General features: G+C 35.7%; 2 protein-coding genes across 9 annotated transcripts in view; one reads left to right on the top strand and one right to left on the bottom strand.

Moving 5' to 3' along the window:
- Positions 1-22,852, bottom strand: part of LOC126900083 (uncharacterized) — a 64,209-nt gene that overhangs the window by 40,371 nt on the left and 986 nt on the right. The gene's annotated exons all lie outside the window — the stretch shown is intronic.
- LOC126900082 (serine protease 42-like) lies at positions 3,563-21,392 on the top strand. Of its 8 annotated transcripts, none has more exons than XM_050675529.1 (8): positions 3,563-3,919; positions 4,909-5,786; positions 7,836-8,072; positions 14,181-14,269; positions 16,604-16,689; positions 16,810-17,084; positions 19,708-19,865; positions 21,000-21,392. In XM_050675529.1, exons 1-8 carry the CDS (start codon positions 3,900-3,902, stop codon positions 21,159-21,161), a joined length of 1,905 nt encoding a protein of 634 aa, XP_050531486.1. In that variant the 5' UTR covers positions 3,563-3,899; the 3' UTR covers positions 21,162-21,392. The 8 variants fall into 8 exon arrangements, with proteins under 8 accessions (XP_050531486.1, XP_050531485.1, XP_050531484.1 ...); XM_050675528.1 differs by lacking the exon at positions 16,604-16,689 and adding an exon at positions 15,880-15,965 and having other exon boundaries at positions 3,564-3,919; XM_050675527.1 differs by lacking the exon at positions 16,604-16,689 and adding an exon at positions 15,052-15,137 and having other exon boundaries at positions 3,565-3,919.

The following is a 22,852-nucleotide window of genomic DNA, read 5'->3' as shown; positions in this document are numbered from 1 at the left end:
TCGCATTTTCGCAATCAAATAGACACATGCATTTTTTGTGAAATTCTGTTATGGTAATGTATTCAGTTTTTAGCGTTAATTTATTTTTACGATTTTTATGCAGTTATTTACCTGGAATCTATTATGCATTTCTTTTAAAAAATGTTGTAAGGTGTTTACTACAACAGCTTTATGTAGGTGATGTCAAACGAATAAATCCATTTTTCTATTAGAAATACTATTAGAATTATTTGACATGTAGTGTACTACAAGGACATATAGAACCCATTTAAAATCAAGATTTTCAATTACTTGTTACTCGATTCCATTGCAAGTGTTTAATAAAATACGGTAGAGATAAGTAATTACTTAATGTTATATAACTGAATGTTTTATAAACAAAATTAATAAAACAAGAAAATTCTTCAACATTTTGATTGGGTTTAAGTTTAACGCTCTCGTTATTATTTTATTTCACTTTTGAATAAAAAAAACCTGTTCAAATTTCTCAACAGTAAATTTAAATAACAAAAATAAAGAAATGTTTATATTAATTGAGTATATTTATTTTAGTACCCACATGAAGACTTGGTATTTACTAATTAATGGATTATCATGGAATAATTTCCGCTTTTAAATTTTTGTTTTTTTTTTTATGATTATTTATTTTGACGCTGTCTTATATAATAAACGCTATTAAGTTAATCAGAATTTTAAATGCGTTTTATTCCTCGTCTCTACAACATAATGTAATTCGAATACATAATTTAGTGCACACTTGTTGAATTTTTTGTTGTTCTGAAATCATGATAATAAGTAATTACGTTTCTCCACTCTTACATCTTATGATTGTTTCCATCTCACCGAGAATACCAACAATTTGGATGCACTCGAACACATTGCTTAATTTTCGACCGCTAGTTCAAGCTTTCTTCTTTGTGTACCTATTATATTTCTCTTTCAATCCATTTGGCGCGCACAAACTCCCACGCTAAACTACAAAAGACCACATTCCGAAAAAATAAAATTGTTCACAACATACTCATTGCAGAATTTATTCAAACGAATTATTCTATGATAAATAACTATTCAAAATATTAAATATCCATTTAAATAACACATAATGACCACACGGGAACTTTTACACTCCTTACCCCCTTAATGACTCGTTCAGCCATAAATGAGGTTGCCACAGGTCGACACCGGTATAGCAATCCTGTCAGATAATAATTATAAATTATTTAAGGCTCTGCCTTACAATTATTGTAAGGAAGATCCGATCCCAAATAGTTTGTATGGAGGATAAGGAGATGATGACGATAAACATATAAGTAACCTTGTAACACAATTTTAATAAACATTTCTTTTAAATTAACATGTTCTTCGTTTATTCTTTTAACTGCGGCATATCGTTTTTTTTTTCCTCAGAATAATTTTAACGTTATGGATGAATGTTATTTTCGTGCGATGATATATGAATTGTTTGTATGGCCCACAATATCGATAAATCGTCATTCCAAACGAAAGAGTCAGCGGAAAGGTCTAATTTTCAACATGGGTGGAATACACCGACAACGTGCCAATAAAGACAGCTAAGACATTGCGTGGGCGCCATTTAAACTTTCTATGCAGTCTAAAAATGCTTAGCATAAAGACAAACTAAGACAACAACAACAACAATAAGAGAAATAATAATACGAACACAACACTGAAGGTTATCGGTTGATTATTTTGATAATTATTGACCTTTAGTACACCGACTCGAATGCGCAGCTTCAGCCGTCTTCATAATCGCTTCCAGCGACTTGATCGTGGAAACGTGAACGTGTTATAAAATATGGATGTCTAATGTACAGGATTTAACCTCATAAAATTTAACGAATAGATTTCTCGGTAACAGAATTATTGGCGTCGAAGGTGTCGGTGGAGAATGTTTTCGATTTGGTATTTAATTAAATTAAAAACTGTAAATATAACTTCTGGTATGTTTTATTTGGAAACTATGCATATATTAAAATCACAAAAAAAAAAAATATTCAATACCTATACAATTGAAAACAAGTATTAATACGACAGCTTACTAAATGCTGTTTTCATAAGTTTAATCAAGCCCCATTTTTCCTCTTTAATAATACTTAATAGTATTTAGTTAGAAATCAATTTACTGTTTTGAAAACGATTGGCTCAAAACGGAATAATGTACTCTTAGCCAACTCGACAAATCACTTAATGATGTTCTTTAAATTGAATTTCCTATCAAAATATCTCGACCGTACACACTATTATGTGTGTTTCGTTTCACTCATTGTTTCATTAATCTAACAATTTTCTTCTTTCTTTCTTAAAATTCAACTCGTTATCTTTAATCAAATCGAGCGACTTAATGCATTACACGGTAAAAGACACAAATGTACGCATTTGTCGTCAATTAAATACACTAACCTTTTGTTGAATTAATTATAGAAAATAATGTTGTGTTTTATTTAAATTAAATTCCATTGCAATTGACATTACAAATGGAATATGATGAAAATTAACCCTGGACCAATTTCGTAAATAATAATTAGTATAACATTTTCCGCCAATAACTGAAAATTAAGTACTACATCTATTTTATAGATAATGTAAAATCATATTTTTCTTATCAACGTTTGTTTGTTAGCGGAATTCAATGCGATTTTTTACAGCTTACATCGAGTAACTTTGAATAGAATTTGGTGATCTATATATTTTGAACTGAAATGATTTTTTAAGTAGACGCCCAGATTCGATACGACTACCTCAATTTTCGATGGAATGTTTTTTGTGACAACAAATATCAGTGAAGATCTAACACGAACTCGATCAAGTTTTCATTTCTGTTGCCGAATAGAAAATACCTTTAATCGATACATTGCTACAAAAATAAATGGAAAGTTAAATGACAGTCGTTTTGGACTTGTTCGTTATAATTTAAGATCTAACTCTTTGTATTATAATTTATTCGCATTTATAGATCATTTTACCGGTCGCTAAATACTGACTGTGTCGCGTTGAAATCGATTAGGACGTTATTTTTAGCAACTCGTAACGAGACACATTCCGATTGCGTCTAATCACTTTGATAAATAGAACTTATTATTGTGACGAGCAGTTAAACGATTTATTTGTGCGTTTCAGTGAAAGCGTTTACGGTGTCGAGGAAGCAAAAATGAAAAAAAGGAAGGCGTTTGTCGTTATCACCACGGCGGTTAAATCAGTGTGTCGTAACCGGCCGGCGGCGTATTCGGACGGTGGTAAATTGCCGCCGTTCGGTAGACGGGACACACGACGGTGGGGGCGTACGGTTTTTCAATGCCGGGCCGCTGTGACCTTGCAAAAGAAAGCTGTTCTCTTCGTAACAAATGAAAGTGGTTTTCACCTTTGTCCGTATTGGTGTGCGCGCGCGCTCGCGTGTCTCTGTGTGTACGTTCTACCCGCGCGCTTCCTCCGGTTGCGGCGACTCCAACAGACGGCGCTGGTCGACTCTCTGCTGTCGTCCGCTGCTATCTTCTCCGTGCTGCCTCCCGGTGGAGGGGATATCCGAACGCATACACCTCCAACACGGCGCGGTATCGGTTTGCGTCCGGCCACCGGTCTCAGCAGCAAGTTCAGTCAGATCCGACCGCCCGCGCCGCGATGCTGGCCCGCAACCACTTACCCTCCCCTTTTGTTCGTACGTCTCGATCGCTTTAACTGTTCATTTTTTTATTCGAATAGTGCCGCAAATTGCTGGAAACGTAATCAATAAAAAATAATTAACCTAATCATAGGAATAAAAATTATAATAGTGTAATTTGATGTATTTCTAACTAATTAATCTAGTGTACTTATGCTTTGAACGTGGTTAGGTAAATTTTTCCAAGACTACCACCGACTGACTCTGCTGCAATACCGTCAAGATGAAACGAATGTTATCAAGGTATAAACGTAGACTTGTGTTTTGAAATATTTAGTATCATTTAAAAAACATTCTCTAGGGTAGTCAAATGATTTATAATGGTATAAAATGTTTCTTTTTCTAAAAAAACAAATTTTTATTTAAAAAATCGATTTTTTTTTTCTCGTGACATCTTTATAAGATCTTACATAAAGAAAAATTGTGCAAAAACAATATAAAATATATTTTTATATTTACAGTCTTAATTATAAAAACTTTTTAAATAGAGCTGCGGATAAAATCGACTACGGCTATTAAATTTTATTTTTTTTAATTAAAAATTTCGCTATGGCAGAAAACGCTAACAATAGTTTTCTTTGGTGACATTCGTTCAATAACAAATGTTTTAAAGTTTCCATTGAAACTGTAAGAACCATATTCCCGTAGATTTTTTTTATAATATACACGATATCATGAAAACCATTTTGAATCATAACCGTTTAACTTTGGATTTGTCTAAAAGGTTCATAAAGATTTTGGACGAATTTTAATGATTAAAGTACATATATATATATATATGTATATAAAGACATACCACTCAATTTATCGATGTTATGTATTATTTTTAAAAACACTAAATTTTCATATGGACAAACATATAAAAGTAAAATAAAATATGCTGNATGGACAAACATATAAAAGTAAAATAAAATATGCTGAGTCTTAGACAATAAATTCATCAAAGTTTATTATTTTTCTTATTAAATGTTCATTTTTGAATAAATTGATAAATTTTAATTTTAAAAATGCTCAAGAGATTTCACTCTTTTAAGTAGCTACTCGAACTTCTCCTTTTATATGATTGTAGTAATAGACGTTCAGAAAATTCATTTTCTAAACAATTACAAAAAATAAAAGCATTTAAAGGTCTACAAGATGACACAAATTTTAAATATACTTTGAAATGTGATCAGTGCACTTCTGTTCTATTATCGTGTACAGTAAATTAATTACATGTTGTTGTTGTCCAGATGGTTGTCAGTGGTGTTAATGATTGCCATTACGTTGCCTTTGCAAAAATGTGAAGACTTAAAACAAGATGCTAGTAATACAACGGCGTCGTCGACGATGACTACGTCTAAAGCCATAGTGTCCATTACCGAAACGGCGGCCACCGCATGGACAACGGACGCTGATTACGGAATGACGTTATCGCCAAACGAAACGTTTGTGGGCAAACCGAGTAAGTTTGACGAGCACGTGGAAGAATGGCAATATGTGGACAGTCCACTATGGAATGCCACCGCGGAGTCAGGAAATTATACGTCCAACGTTCTCTCTCCACCACCCGCACCACCTTGCAAAACGTGCGCCATCAAACCCCGCGACAAACGTCACCAAGACAGGCCGTCCAAATCGAAATTCGCCACAATCCCGGCACACAAAGCCATTGCCACCGGCGTTAAATCGGCATATCGCCTAAAACGTATCCGACGTTCAGCCGTCGCATTCCCATCGGCTACTGGCGCTGACATGACCTATCCATCGCCGGCCGCATATCGGCGTCGTCACCGGTATCGGTACTACGAACCATCGCAACACCCAGCCGTGACGGCCTGGGATCGAAACGCCGATTTTCGCCGTCGATACCTCAGATTTCCACCCACGCACGACGCTCCACCGCCGCCGCCTTCGTTCAGCGGCTGGGCTCCCTCAGGACCATCGGTTTTAGGGCCGGTGCCTCAATCACCATACGCCTTCCATCATTCCCCTCAACCAGCCATGGGACCCAGGAGTCCAAGACTCGTATTCCGCGACCCCGTGGATTCTGGTACTCTTCAAGCGCCATTCGGTCCCCCCAGCGGACTCCAAGACCTGTTGATATCGCCAGCTGACGAAGGAATCAAAGGTAAGGTTCAAAACACGTTATTGAAATCAATGTGATAAATTAGACTTTTTTAAACTAATACTATTGCATTACTGTATGGCGACGCACTCGGAGAAAGGTAGAAAATCAATCGTGTCTTTTACCGGTTTATCCCGTTTTACGTACAGGGTATTAACAACGATTATACAACAACGATGTGTAATAGTGTAATCACTTCAGACGATATCTAACATTGTACGGCTGTGTCGTTTACACTATTAACCGTCGAGCGACTACTACTAGTAGAGCAGTGTACCGGTATGCCAGCTGATGTCACGGTTAGGTTACTGGCACGTGGTTACAGTGCTACAGGTTAACGGAATACATGTATTATGACGACGACGACGATGCTAGCGGTTGAACAGACTAAAAAATGAACTGACACTCGATTTCCCGCACTATAAAAATGACGACGATTTCGCTTTCGCTTCTTAATAATAACAACAATAATAATAATAGTTGTCGTACGCCTAACGTTTATGGTGCGACTCGAACGCTTTCGGTTCTGGACACGATTTCATCGCCGAAGCGATTGGCTTAAAAAACAATTCACGACCGCGGATATTGTCTTTCGGACCGTGGTCGTGGTTTGTGCGTAAAAGAATATTAAGCTCGCAGTACGATCTCGACGAAAAAAAACAAAATAGTAACTTTTTTCTCGTGACCGCTTAAATGAATAACACGTTAAACTATTTTTTAAAGCCGTGAAATTAATTTCCGTTTCGAGTTTTTACAACTCCGTGTAACTAAATCAAATGGGCACGAACTAACTATTTTGTTCAATTTGGACTTGTAAACCGTGGCACGGCAAAGCATCACAGTATAATTTATTAGCACAAGCATGTCAAAAAACAGCCGGTGGTGAACTTAAACTAGACGACAAAACAAAATAGCCTTTGAAAAGCTTCTTTGTCGTTGTTTAGAGTAGAACGTAACTTCCTATTATTGACTAGCTACTACATTAGACTGCGAACGACTTTTACATTTTAATGGCTCTTATTATGTTTTAGAACAATACTTTTGATGAAAATTACACCGCTTGCACTAAACATTACATGTAGTTAGTAGATATAAAAAGAGCTGTACAATCTGATCGTGATGTCTTTGTTTAATCGCATAAAATTACTTATCCAACGGGGGTGGTGTTCAGAGGTCCTTCATGTCATACACGTCTTTTGTTGGACGCATTACGAAGATAATGGTCATAATTATGGACCGAGTCAAACGGGTATTCGAAGCGACCGATAGCAATAAACACCTGGGGAGGGGGAGGGGGGCAAAGCAACGGTTTCGAACGACTCACCCCGTGCACAAGAGTTATTTTGTTTGGGCATACGAGATTTTTGACCCCACCGAACCACTTCGGTGGTAGCAACCCGCGACCTTGAGATTCCTCGGACGTCTTTTGTGTTTAGAGTGTCAACGCACCACAGCCCCGCCGCGCATTACGCGTCAAAGCCCACCACACAATACTAACGTTAATTATTCCCGTCGTCGTCATCACCTGTAGCTGTTACTTTACTCGAGTTTTGTTTATCTTTCTCGTCGCGTACACTCCTATGGCCAACAGAGGTGAGTTTCCGAGTGCGTACGTTGCCCACGGGACACGCACAGGCAGTCGAACAACGTCGCATTATGTCACGCGCGTCCGTCCGACGGGTCGGGTGCAACAGTCGTTAATCACCGTAGGGACAGTCCTTTCTCTAGGCGGGTACAAAAAAAAAACCACAAACCTTTCTCGTTTTACATTGCGCGCCGACCACCGAATCAAAACTCCTACACACTACACTCCATTTGACCGAGTGGTCGTACAATCTCGCACACGTGTTGTAAACTCTTCCGACCGAAACCTGAACAGACGGTTTCTATAACCACCGCGCGACAGACTTGTATTACCGACAAACACGCGCGCGCATACAAGTATTTGACTGGCCCGCGCTAGGGTGTCCCTATCCTAACCCCCCGTAACTTGTAATGAATACTCAAGACTCTATGTTTGTGTGTGCCCGTGTGTGCGGATGATGTTCGCAGATGGATGGGTGGACCCGGACGTTACAGAGGGCAAACGAAACAAACCGTGTGCCACGGGAAGCTGCGAGTTCTTGCTCACTTGCTGGATGGCTTCCGGGTACATCGAGAGCACCTGCGGCGGCTTCCTGTACGTCTGTTGTGACCGAAATTCCGCCAAACAACAAAACGACAATTTCGCTATCAATACTAACAGAGCATCGGTACCGGTCGACTACGGTCCAGTGACTAACGATCCCAGTAAGTCCCAAACAGTCCTTTTGTACCCATACGGTATAAATATTGTATTACATTACTTGCCAACAATACTCACGCATAACAATAATAATACACGATCATAATATACGTACAAAGATACTGTTGTATCTTCGACTATAACACTCATTACACATGTATATTTATGTGAGCGTAACAATCATTAACTAACGCTTTGTATGCACCTGTACCATCATCACAATACCATCACTGCGATTGTTTTTTTCAATCCTGTCACGAATGGCTTGACTCCTCCATAAAAAACAATTAACACGATCAGAAAAAAACCTCTCTAATTTCGTACACGCCGTGTAATGCAACTTCAACCATGTTCACTGTTTTCTTTCCGTACACGACCGTAAATTGTGTTGGGTGTCCTCCGTCAGCACACCGAGGGGAGGCGCAGTTATGCGTCACTCATGATTTACCATATGACGTGCGTGTTTACTTCCTGAACGGCACCACTCACACGACCGCGGGCAATTTTGTACGATATCGAATCAACCTTATATAAATATCCACAACTCCTTTCACTCATCATAATGAAATCATAAATTAACGGTCCACGGATCTTTGGTTTTTCGAAATCTATTTTGAAGAATGTTTTCATTACTAATTACTATCACCTGTTGTAGTCTCGGCAGCCAACGATTTTTTATAAAATTGTTGCGACTACTTCAACAATAAAGAGACATAGTAATCGAGAATGAGTAAATTAATTTATGTGAATATTCAACTTTTCAATTATCGACTAGGGCCGCGATCCAATAATTATGGTTTTTAATTATTTTAGTAATTTATGGGCAAATATGAATCGTTTTGAAACCTAAAAATTTTAAATATCACAAACCGAACATAGTGTCATAAGCATATTTTATTCTTACTTTTTAACCATTTAGTAAATTATTTTTTAGAAATAAGAAAAAATCCGAATTTCACTAGTAAAAATATATATATGTCTAATGTACACAATCATTTTTTTAACATTAGCCACTTGATTTCTCATAAACTAAAAAATATACTATTCTTTTTAGTAATTATTAATTTTTAAACATTTTTTTAATTCGTTCTTTATACTTTATAAAGGTATTAAATTAATATTTTTATGTAAAAACATACTATTTAACTAGTTTATACAATAAAAAATTAAGATAATGACTGGTCGATAATAACTTTTGAAATAGTACTTCGGAAGTTATAAATATTTTTAAATATAAAGTGGAGGAAAATGGCGACCTAATGATGAAAAAAGGCTATATAGTAAATCATAAACTTTTTGAACTATAAGAGTTCTGGTCATTTTATAAGGACATACAAATTGAGTTCTCAAAAAACATTTTTTTATGATTTCCTGAATCCCACTAAATAATTAAGTTTATACGTTACTACTATTATTTAGTAATTAAGAACTTTTAACAAATACATTTCCAATAATTAATTAATTATTAAAGGCTTGCGGGTAAAAAATGAAATTATAAACTTTATACGTATTTAAATCTTAAAACTTCACATATTTAAAACTTTTTAATATTTTCTATTATTTCATTTTCTTTTTCAACTATGTCATCCATTCAACAAATTATATAAGCACTTCTCACTTTCATTTGTGTGTTGTATTGCACGTTTAATAAAATATTTATAAATTGATGTTTAGATAGGCTGAACAAAACATAAAATTGAATTTAGATTAGGAATACTCACAATTATTTATGGTTCTCGCCAATGAATTTTTAAACAAGGCCCACGAGGTTAGAAGAAAATTCGAACTTTTGTAAGTGTAATTTTGAAAATAAAATCAATAAAATATTGTACTCGAGAATCTTGAGGTAAAAAAGACATTAATTTATCGGTAAAACAATTATCAACATTTTAAGGATATATAAAAGGAAGCCCGGAAAATAATTTTAAATATTTAACTAACTTTTATTTTTATTTTCTATACTAAGACCCAATTATTAAATTTGTCTACACTATGCTCTAAATAATTGATTTGGGTAGCTTTTAAATGTCTTATCAATGTATATAATATGCCACGTAAATAAAATTTTGAAATTAATGACAAACTATTATATTATAAGTCGTACTTTATTATTTATAAGTAAAATTTGTTCATTTTTATTTGTAATTGGAATTAATCAGACATTCGTGTTCATCAAATAGGTTTTTCGATAATTGTGACATTTTGGAAGTTCTAGCATTTCGTATATACTTTGAATTAACTTAAATAGTTAATGTATTTACATAATTTTATCTGAGATTTTTATAAATTATTTTAATAGGTCAATTGGATGATCAAAAGCTTGCGTTTCAATCTATTGTTTATTTGTTATTTATTCATTAAAGATTAATTTGGTTGTCCGTTATTATGATTTATTGACTTATCAACTATTCATTAAATTCGTTTAATTTAAAAAATGGCTTACAGTTACTTTTACAAGTTTAGCGTTGTAGGTTATTAGACAAATTTTTGTGAAAACCAAACTTGAAACTATGAATAATTATATTTTTTACGTTTCTTACACTAATAATTTTTGATTAATATTAAAGTATACTAAAATGTTTATGATACAGAATTCAACTTAACATATATATATATATGTTATACATTATTATCGTATATATTAAAATATAAAATTTCCGTCTGATAATGTGTTAATAAATAATAATATTGGATTCTATTAGTATATTTACATTTGCCAAGTTAAGACTCATTTAGTATTTTGACTATTTTCTAGAGCGGATTCAGTTGATATTCTTTTCGGGAGTCAATTAGTATGTTATTATTTTTTTTTATAAAGCGTGTGACTCAATTAAAATACACCGATAAATAAAATAATTTACTCCTCAACTTCACTATATAATTTAAAATAGTTATACTTCCGAAATAATGGATCAAAAGTTGTTACCGAACAGTAATTTTCTCGATTAGATCATTTTTTATTTTATAAACTGGGTAAATATGTGCGTTGTCAATAAAATTATTTTTTTAATTATAATATAAATAAAAAATAATTTTCTGAACATAATTATTATTTTAAGAGAAATCGAGTGGCTAATATTGAAATAATCACCCTGTATATTGTATAAGAAAACAAATTCGTACATGGACATGGCAGGAAGTAATTGGAAAAAAAATGAAAATAGCAGTCGATTCCTGTCGGTCGATACATGACATGCAACGAGATAGCGATATGAGAATACAAAAAAACAATGACATCCCATACAGACGAGACGGTTGCGTAACTCACTTTCGCCAGCGTGTGCGTATCGATGCGGTGTAGAAAATCCAACGAGTTGAGCACAACGCAATCATTCCGATCGCTTTGCATAAACGACCGAAAACCGTATGACACCAGACCATGTGCGTAAAAAAATATCAGCGACGGAAAGGCGAACTAAAACGGTGAAAAGTTTAGAAAAGGTCGGTCATGGTTTATGGACAGCGGCGACAGGTCAAAACATGGCGTTTCTAAATTACATTCCGAGCGAAATGAGTTTGAATCGTTTGCGTTTTTTCGTCTGCCCGAGTGCGGTTTTAGAGTTCCTACGGCCGCCGTCGGCGGCACCCGGCGAGTCACCGACAGCGGTCAACTTGCATTGCGTTTGCCTATTGTTCAACTCTCGTTTCTTCCGATCGGCCAAGTCACGGCCGCGGGGTATCGTTACTCAATTACGTTATTGTACTATGGCGTTATTATTTGTACAGTGTTGTGTTTCCGCGTCCGACCGATGGACACGTCGTTAACATCTGTTGAATAACACGTATAATCGGCAAACGCCAACGAAAACCGGTAGAGACCATTCTCGTTTTACTACACTGTGTTTTTTTTTCTACTACTGTGCGTTTAATTGCGGGAGAGTCGTCTCCTTGCCCATCCGAAACGAACAGAGAAAGTCGCCGTTACGTTGCCAGCCTACGCCATCGGTTAGTCATAATAATAATAATAATAACAAGTCCGCTGTCGGTCGCCGTGCAGCTTTAGCATTGTTATTATGCGTTATCCAATACCGGCCAGGCACCGAAAATCGAGTAAATCCCGTCCGACGACCGAAAATTTGGCGATCCGTTCGATTTAGTGTCTGACCGCCTTTGCCTTAATGACCCAAGTCGTCCGAATGCCATCACGTGGTCGCGTGCCGTGGTAACCACATTGTTCTCCGGAGAACAGCACAAAAACTCGACCCCTATGGCCAAAACGAGTCATCGCGCCGGTCGCGTTATGCAATTGGAATTTACTTACATCAGTCCGTTTGATGATTCAACGAGTTGCCCGGTCGGGTTATTCAACGTGATTTCCAGAAAAACGAGGTGCAATCCGCGACAGACATTTCGCCCACTCATTCGTAAAAAAGTTTCGTTTTACATTTTCCGCTATCTAATACACCAAGTCTGACCTGTTGTTAGTACGAGTTACACGTATTTTTAGCGCGTCGAGTATGGTATACAACGCGATCGCCGACTACTGTCATTCGGATCTCCCGTTGACCGTAAAAAAACACACGAATCCCATCCGAATGTAATCTCTCATCGTTTCGATACTTGGTGCAAACCAACACACACGTCACATTCCGTTGAGTTATTCACTATAAACTATTTTCGGTTTGTGAAGTTAACGAAAAATGAACATGAATCAACTTATAACGTTTCACAAAATCAATTGCGAAATTAAAAAGAAAACCAACACGTTTTTCTTACATAAAAAATATAAGTGTTATTGGTTATGGTACGCGCTTGAATTTTACAATAATTTATTAATTACCTGATATTATGTCCGTTATTATTATTGTTATTACGTAATTCATTAAGAAGCACTTAAACAATTGATTCAATCAATTAACAAGCTCAACACGCTCATCTTCATTATATCACAAACTGCTTATAAAATGCTTGAACAACACATTTCATTTCGACTATAAAGTTTGCAATACAATTTTTATTTTATCGAATTGTAAAAGTAATATATCTTTGGATTCCAATCATTAGACGAATTGAAATTTTAATTTTTCCGGTAAAAGTGAAAAATTGTTTAACATTTTGTTGTGTTGTGAAAATTAAAGGGTCATACAGAATATGAAACGGTTGAGTCGTTATAAATTAAAAAATTGTTTGTTTTCTGGTCGAAAANTAATTGGAATTTACTTACATCAATCCGTTTGATGATTCAACGAGTTGCCCGGTCGGGTTATTCAACGTGATTTCCAGAAAAACGAGGTGCAATCCGCGATTGACATTTCGCCCACTCATTCGTAAAAAAGTTTCGTTTTACATTTTCCGCAATCTAAAACACCAAGTCTGACCTGTTGTTAGTACGAGTACATGTATTTTTAGCGCGTCGAGTATGGTGTACAACGCGATCGCCGACTACTGTCATTCGGATCTCCCGTTGACCGTAAAAAAACACACGAATCCCATCCTAATGTATTCTCTCAACGTTTCGATACTTGGTGCAAACCAACACACACGTCACATTCCGTTGAGTTATTCACTATAAACTATTTTCGGTTTGTGAAGTTAACGAAAAATGAACATGAATCCACTTATAACGTTTCACAAAATCAATTGCGAAATTAAAAAGAAAACCAACACGTTTATCTTACATAAAAAATATAAGTGTTATTGGTTGTGGTACGCGCTTGAATTTGACAATAATTTATTAATTACCTGATATTATGTCCGTTATTATTATTGTTATTACATAATTCATTAAGAAGCACTTAAACAATTGATTCAATCAATTAACAAGCTCAACACGCTCATCTTCATTATATCACAAACTGCTTATAAAATGCTTGAACAACACATTTCTTTTCGACTACAAATTTTGCAATACAATTTTTATTCTATCGAATTGTAAAAGTAACATATTTTTGGATTCCAATCATTAGACGAATTGAAATTTTTATTTTTCCGGTAAAAGTAAAAAATTGTTTAACATTTTGTTGAGTTGTGAAAATTAAAGGGTCATACAGAATATGAAACGGTTGAGTCGTTATAAATTAAAAAATTGTTTGTTTTCTGGTCGAAAAATTGTGTTGCAACCGTTATAATTAATATGCAAGACCAATATTGATGTAATTTTTAATATTATTTAGGTTGTGGCGTATCGGTGGTCAAGCAACAAGGAGCACAGAGGAGAATAGTCGGAGGTGACGAAGCTGGATTTGGCAGTTTCCCTTGGCAGGTAAAACGCCATCACTTGCAATTTTATTCTACTTCGTCGAAGCTAATTATTTTCTTATTGTTTGGTTTTCTTTTCTTTTTTGCATCAATTACTATCATTATTAAATTAAGGCAACATGCCGTATAGCCGATTGATTGTACGCAAACCGTGTGTAATAACCAGTGACCCCGACTGGCCGTTGCACCAATCTATCCGTTGATAGACTTCAGAGATACCCAAATTGTTTCGTACTGGTTTTTTATAGCAATAGCTCTGTTGAAAGCACACGATCCTTGAGTTTTTTGCTCGCGTTGTCGACTGAATAATGCAATAGCTGAATTCAATTATATGGCGCTCTGAATTTTATCGGAGTTAAAAATTTGTCAATAATATTTTCAATATCTATAGACTTAAATTTGAGAAACTTAAAGTGACCTCACCAATTATATATTTATTAGTATAGCATAAGTATTTAATACATTTTTCATTTTATACATATTTTTTGTTTGTACAACTATAATATTTATTATTTTACAATAATAATTAAAATGACTGTTTTTTTTAAGATGTGGAGGGCAAAGAACGCCTTTTCTTATGATAAAAATAATTTTTAACCCCTTTGAGTCTAAATTTTAATTTATTCTAATATCTATATATAAAATTCAATCAATGGTGATATCGAAAAATAGTTTTAGAGGTCCAAAATCGATGCTGAAAACACTGACATCGACGAATTTAACGGTCTTACTCTCTCTCCCTGGAAACATAAACATCTATTTTATAAAAAATGTTCTATATTCTAGGCCTACATCCGCATTGGTTCAAGTCGTTGCGGGGGTTCTCTGGTCAACAGATACCACGTGGTTACAGCCGGACATTGTGTAGCGAGGTAAGCGGACCAACAATTTTCTAATCGCTTGTGCCCTCGTATCAATCTGCTTTAATCGAATTCTATTGAATTTACCACGTTGTGGTTCCATAAAGTAATTTATTTATTTTTACTTTTTAGAGCTTCGGCCAGACAAGTTCAAGTCACTCTCGGTGATTATGTAATTAACTCNTATGTTTCGTACTAGTTTTTTTATAGCAATAGCTCTGTTGAAAGCACACGGATCCTTGAGTTATTTTCTCGTGTTGTCGACTAAATAATGCAATAGCTGAATTTAATTATATGGCGCTCTGAATTTTATCGGAGTTAAAAATTTATCAATAATATTTTCAATACCTATAGACTTAAATTTGAGAAACTTAAAGTGACCTCACCAATTATATATTTATTAGTATAGCATAAGTATTTAATACATTTTTCATTTTATACATATTTTTTGTTTGTACAACTATAATATTTATTATTTTACAATTATAATTAAAATAACTGTTTTTTTTTGTAAAATGTAGAGGGCAAAGAACACCTTTTCTTATGATAAAAATAATCTTTAACCCCTTTGAGTCTAAATTTTAATTTATTCTAATATCTATATACAAAATTCAATCAATGGTGATATCGAAAAATAGTTTTAGAGATCCAAAATCGATGCTGAAAACACTGACATCGACGAATTTAACGGTCTTACTCTCTCTCTCCCTGGAAACACAAACATCTATTTTATAAAAAATGTTCTATATTCTAGGCCTACATCCGCATTGGTTCAAGTCGTTGCGGGGGTTCTCTGGTCAACAGATACCACGTGGTTACAGCCGGACATTGTGTAGCGAGGTAAGCGGACCGACAATTTTCTAATCGCTTGTGCCCTCGTATCAATCTGCTTTAAACGAATTCTATTGGATTTACCACGTTGTGGTTTCATAAAGTAATTTATTTATTTTTACTTTTTAGAGCTTCGGCCAGACAAGTTCAAGTCACTCTCGGTGATTATGTAATTAACTCGGCTGTCGAACCCCTTCCGGCGTACACGTTTGGCGTGAGGAAAATAAGTGTTCACCCATATTTTAAATTTACACCACAAGCTGATCGTTTCGATGTGGCGGTACTAAAATTGGATCGACCTGTGCAGTATATGCCACACATAGCTCCTATATGTTTACCGGAGAAAGGAGAAGATTTCCTAGGTCAATATGGCTGGGCGGCCGGCTGGGGAGCTCTGCAAGCTGGTAAGAACCATTACACTATTGTTATTATTAAAAGTATAGANATAATCTTTAACCCCTTTGAGTCTAAATTTTAATTTATTCTAATATCTATATACAAAATTCAATCAATGGTGATATCGAAAAATAGTTTTAGAGATCCAAAATCGATGCTGAAAACACTGACATCGACGAATTTAACGGTCTTACTCTCTCTCTCCCTGGAAACACAAACATCTATTTTATAAAAAATGTTCTATATTCTAGGCCTACATCCGCATTGGTTCAAGTCGTTGCGGGGGTTCTCTGGTCAACAGATACCACGTGGTTACAGCCGGACATTGTGTAGCGAGGTAAGCGGACCGACAATTTTCTAATCGCTTGTGCCCTCGTATCAATCTGCTTTAAACGAATTCTATTGGATTTACCACGTTGTGGTTTCATAAAGTAATTTATTTATTTTTACTTTTTAGAGCTTCGGCCAGACAAGTTCAAGTCACTCTCGGTGATTATGTAATTAACTCGGCTGTCGAACCCCTTCCGGCGTACACGTTTGGCGTGAGGAAAATAAGTGTTCACCCATATTTTAAATTTACACCACAAGCTGATCGTTTCGATGTGGCGGTACTAAAATTGGATCGACCTGTGCAGTATATGCCACACATAGCTCCCATATGTTTACCGGAGAAAGGAGAAGATTTCCTGGGTCAATATGGCTGGGCGGCCGGCTGGGGAGCTCTGCAAGCTGGTAAGAACCATTACACTATTGTTATTATTAAAAGTATAGATAAAGTCTATGACGCCAAGTGTAGTTTACTTGATTTGTTGACTAGAGATTACATATATCTAACACGCCATTTTTTGTGCCAAAAGTATAAAACAATAATAATAGTAATGACATTTTTTTCTGAGTAGTGTATAAGAAAGCGTTTGTGATGAATTTGTACAGTTCTATAGTAGACACATTTGATAAGAGTAGAAAAGATTTCGGAGTCTACAAAAAAGTAGTGAATAAAAGATAAGATGACAAATGATTTATAAACGTGTTAGTTATTTTTTACTAGAGAAATTCGGAAGAAATTTTAAGGGATAAAAAAATGACGGTATTATTATAAGTCATTGTCCTTTGCTATCTTATACCGCAGCAATAAATCGTGTCCCAAATGAGCTGAATTCAAAAAAAAATTTAAGTACACGTTTAATTCAAAAATAAGAGATAGTAATACTTTATTAGGTTACTCGTTTGCGTAAAATATTACTCGCTAATAAAACTGAATTTAAAATTTAAGAAAAAATTTTAACAACTCCGAAAACAAAAAATGTTTTTTATTTATTGATATTTTAATATATTATATAAAAACACTGGTATTAACAAGTTTCTCCTGTAAATTTTGTTATAATAATTTGTTTTGTAACATTTCACCGTCCGAGAGAATTTTTTTAAGAAAGTAGTTTGTCGTACAAAATTTATGACCACCACACTCCTACGGAATTTGTTATGATGATTTTCTGTTGTTTCCATTAGCGACAAACTACAGTCGGGCAGCTTTTAAAATTTTAAATGGTAACGTTACATTTTCCGCACAACACAACAGAATTTGTTTTTGCATAACCGTAATCGATTCCACCTAACCGTTCGAAACACGGCACAGTCACGGGCGCAGCGTAATAACTACAATGCTGTTTGACGTAGTGAGCCTTCGGATTACACCGTTATGTTCTGATTACGCGTAACGTCGCGCCGCATTTAAAAATATTTCCATCATCACGTCCTCTAGTCGTGGACTTAATCACAGTATTACCTCCGTCCATGTAACGTCTACGGTCGGAATCACGGTTGGGTATCCGACGTAGCCCGCACACCCAACTGTAACTGTCGCTTTAATCTCCAATGAAAATCCGATAAAAAGTCGTTCCGATCGGCTCACATTGTTACAATTCTGACCGGACAACAACGCGTGTGTGGTGGTCGCACGTTGAGGTCAACGCAGTACGAAATAACCGTATTTTAAAGGTTAGCGTTTGAAAAATGCGCGTCACGTCCCTGACTACGTCAAGAGTAGACGTTCGCAGTCGCCTGGACACACAGCCAACGCTCTAAAGTATAGGCCGACACCGGTCGGGTCGAACTTATGGTCCGGAGTCATTAGAAATCTGTGGCTAAGCCCTTCGACCACGCGCGTATTCCTTGTGCGCATAGAAACTCGTGTATTTTTCACGTTGTGCGGCCGACAGGCGCGTTGATAATTGTCCTTTGGACGTTCTGCGGACGAAAGCGTTGAGTCTCTGGTGCGTGATGTGTTTCTCGTGATGTGTCACAAACCGGAACAGTAACACCGTCGCAATGGAACGTCAGATAAACGCGCAGTGTGATGTTTTCGTTGTGTCATTGTTTTTCACTCGGACCAACGATCGTCACCGTCGCAATAAAGTCAGTCATTGAGAGGAGATTTTTTCACTCAACCTAATCGTATAGGTTTTTTACTAACCGATGTTTTTCTTTAATCGCCCAATATCTTCCATTTGTATTCTCGACAACAGTTTCGAAAATATGAAATGAATTTCAAACACCAGTACACTTGCGCGTATCACAACGTATGTGACTATGGAAAACGTCCGCCCCCCCCCTCGTATGTAACGAGCGAATGCACTTTCGAACTTGAAGTGCACAGGTCATACCAGTTAATATGTTGGAAGCGACACTCGAGGGCAACCTGATAAATGAACCACTTGCCGTATTAGCATACACAGAGTATCATTAAATATGTGCATGCTAAATACAGAATTACGTTAAGAACAAAACAAAATCAACGTGTGTAGAGATAGTAACCAAATGGATGGTTTTTAAATATTTTTTAATAGCTGCGTTTGAAATAACAAATAATATATTATTGGTAGGATCACGCGACCGGCGGAGAAACAAAAACACTTTCGATTTAATCTTACTTTTCTAAAAAATAAATAATAGAGATTTTGGTAGTGGCTACCCGCCGGATTATTTTGTTTTTAATGCTATCGACGGCGGTAAGAACTGCTACCATCACTAATTATTACTGTGTAGTTTCGATAATGAATACCAATATGAGAATGCATCTCTCATATGTTATGTATAACAGCTAGCTAGGTTGAGCAAATCATCGAGAACACTCGTTTAACTAAAGTAAATTAAACCCTACAGACACAAGTTTATTATTAATTTCTTGTTATAATAAGAAACACCGATAGGAACCACTTAAGGCTTCAGTTAAAACTCACGTCATGAGTTTTGTTCGATTATTAAAAAGAAATCCATTCGCCTGCCCGAGTAGAAGGAGTCGTTTTGTCCAATCATAATACATTGTATGTGTATTTATTATGATTTATTTTCACAGGTTCTAGATTGAGACCTAAGACTCTACAAGCCGTCGACGTTCCTATTATCGACAACAGGCAGTGCGAAAAATGGCACAAGTCCAACGGCATCAACGTCATCATATACGACGAGATGATGTGCGCCGGTTACAGAGAAGGATCCAAAGATTCGTGTCAAGTGAGTGCTTTTTCGGTTTTTAATCCAACCGTTTTTTATTTGGTCGTAATGATTACAAAATCGTTGGAAATTTCGCGTAATTGCAAATTTCAAATTATCGTGGTCGGGTCGGAGTAATAAAAATAGTACGCGCAGTTAAACAAAACAAAATGATTTAATTTTGTTTGCGTACAACAAAGCGGTTGGTGTATACAAATTCAACGAAACGAGAAAGTTTACGGTTCGGCAGTAATGACTACCCAACAGAAATGTAACCCAAATCGAAGATAATAAAATTGTTAAACGGATCGGGTTTGTTTTCGAGAAAACTACTCGATACAAACGTTTCGACCGTTTTTGCAATGAACCTAAAAGATCGACACAATCAACAAACATCCAATCAAATGTTCATTTGATAAATCGACACGGAGTTAAAAATATAATATTACCTTAAATAAACGTACAGTTGATTTTTAACAAATCAACTTTTTACCATAGCAATGTGTTTCTTATAAATAGCTCGTTTCTTAAAAATATCTTTAGTCCAAAATGCGTTAATTGACCGAGTTAATTTTACAAATAAAATTTCGTTCCTCGTTCATTTTTGTTTAAACCGTTTTTTTGATGAATCTGCCCACTTCAAGCGATAATATTTTAAAAAATCAAACGCATTCGGAATATTTCATTTTGTAATCATAAAACGTAATGTTCACCTTTAGTACTTCGTGTTGTTATGTTGATGAACATAATTTGGAAAAAAGAAGAATTTCATTCGAACGCACCGGAGTTGTTATCGATTAATAAAATCCTCGAGACTTTGTTCTATTTTATTGAAAAGAAACACAGTAAAAGCTTTCATCAAAACGAAATTATATTATGGTTTTTTATATTCCTCGGTAAAAAAAAAACTAAACTATCAATTCCTTCATTTGATGGCAAGACTCCAACGGCTGATGGGATCATTTAAAAAATTTATGTAAAAATTAATTCATTTTGATTGATATATATTGTTATTGTAAAAAAAAATATATCAATTTAAAATACGTTGTTCCGGTGATTTCGATCACTCGTAAATAATTAATATTAACTTGGAAAGCGTGTAAATGATCGTAACAACTTTGATTGACGAGGACAATGGCTATTTTTTGTTTACAGGGCGATTCCGGCGGACCTTTGATGTTGGAAAAAACGGGACGTTGGTATCTGATCGGTATTGTGTCTGCAGGGTACTCGTGTGCACAACGCGGTCAGCCCGGTATTTACCACAGGGTACCATTGACCGTCGACTGGATATCTTACGTGATCAACTCTCAATAAGAAATAAGATCGTCGGAACGGAAATAACAGCAATAGTAACAATAATAAGAACAATGTTGATTATTATCGGAATAATTGCGTAGTTCAGTATTATATGTGATGCTCACACGTGTTAAATACATAATAATTATTGGTCAGCCAAATACGCTTTCGGTCCGTTACGACGGGGCTGAATTTTCACCACCGTCACTGTTGTTGTTATTATATTTGCTATTGTTGCTATCACTATNATGTGATGCTCACACGTGTTAAATACATAATAATTATTGTTCAGCTTTCGGTCCGTTACGACGGGGCTGAATTTTCACCACCGTCACTGTTGTTGTTATTATATTTGCTATTGTTGCTATCACTATCATATTATTACTATTAGTGTTATGATTATCATTAGTGATTTTATCAATGATTACTGTAATATTTATTCAAGTGGCGCGATCAATGTCAATCAGAAACTCGATTTTTTTTTTCGTCCAAATGCCTTTTGCAGCCATTTACAAAAAAAAAAAAATTCTTTTATTTATTTAAAGTTATTTTTATTGTAATTATTTATCGTTTTGTCCCGCACGAAACGAAAGTTGCTTTTGACAAGTCGGTTGCCAGCGCAAAAGATTTATGAAGTTTTTCTTTTTTTTTTTTTTGTTTACTCCTATCAGAATGTATGGCATTTAGCCGGTCAAAGTAACAGCAAATCTCTCTTAAATTATTATTTTATAAACGTTACCGCGCGACAATTGTGCCGTCCGTTTGCACGTATGTAAATATGTGCGCCGCGTTTGTGTGCTGGTTTACTTAAGTATTTCTAATATAAATGTGTATTATATCGATTATAACAGTTTTTTGTTACCTTTGTACAAATAAATGTATAGTAAACATAAATATTTAACTGTTTTATAAATACATTAAATGTTAACGTGTATTTCAATTATTATGATGATTGGCAATCACGACTCGGCCGAGTGTGTAATTGTTATAAATAAACAAAAAAATGTATACACGTGACGTGCGGAAAGATGTATTTTTTTACTTCATCGTCCATTTTTTCCCCTATGCCGTTCCACGAAGCTCTTTGCACGTCCGTTGGTCTGCAACAGGTCGGCAAATCGACAAAACGAGAGATCGCGTTCACGTTTAGGAAAACGGCCGGCAGATTACCTGATCGTTGAAGAAAGTACGCCCACTTGTAAATATTAAACACTATTAGAACGACGTGGTCGTGAAAGGTACCGACCGCGTTTTCATTATTCTATTACTTTATTGTTGTTTACTTTTTTTTTTGTTATTTTTTCAAGAAAATGTTACATTAAGTATTTTGAGCGCGCGCGCAAAACACGCGATTAAATCCGCACACAACGATCGACGAGATCGCCGGAGGAGAAAGCGAACCGTTTTCCTCTTGTTTTTTTTTATTCAACTCTTTTTCCGGACGAACGTGCGGGACCGGCCTCTCGGGCGCCGGACTTTAGATCTGCGAGTTTTACGGGGGAGGAGGGGGGGGAGACGGCAGGAAAGATAGTTGGCGATTTTTACGCGCGGTTAATTGTTCGTTTTCACTGTTTCGAATGCATCGGCGCCGGACAGGAGGTACGGGCAAGAGATTACCCCGCCGACCGACCGTAGAGACTTTGGAAACGCTAATAAATGGACGTGGCGATTTCGTGTACGGTCGATAACGAAACGTGGCGGGGAAGTGC

The sequence above is a fragment of the Daktulosphaira vitifoliae genome, unplaced genomic scaffold (genome assembly GCF_025091365.1).
Source record: "Daktulosphaira vitifoliae isolate Bord-2020 unplaced genomic scaffold, ASM2509136v1 Scaffold_2, whole genome shotgun sequence".
In the NCBI taxonomy this organism is placed as follows: Eukaryota; Metazoa; Arthropoda; class Insecta; order Hemiptera; family Phylloxeridae; genus Daktulosphaira; species Daktulosphaira vitifoliae.
Note: the sequence above shows the minus strand (reverse complement) of the source record. Positions and strands in the feature narration are given on the sequence as shown.

Bases quoted from the DNA above. Each gene is read 5' to 3' on its own strand.
- LOC126900082 (XM_050675529.1), top strand. From the start codon at position 3,900: ATGAAACGAATGTTATCAAG. The intron at 5,787-7,835 runs GTAAGGTTCAAA...TGATGTTCGCAG, and splicing joins AGCTGACGAAGGAATCAAAG to ATGGATGGGTGGACCCGGAC. The intron at 8,073-14,180 runs GTAAGTCCCAAA...AATATTATTTAG, and splicing joins TCCAGTGACTAACGATCCCA to GTTGTGGCGTATCGGTGGTC.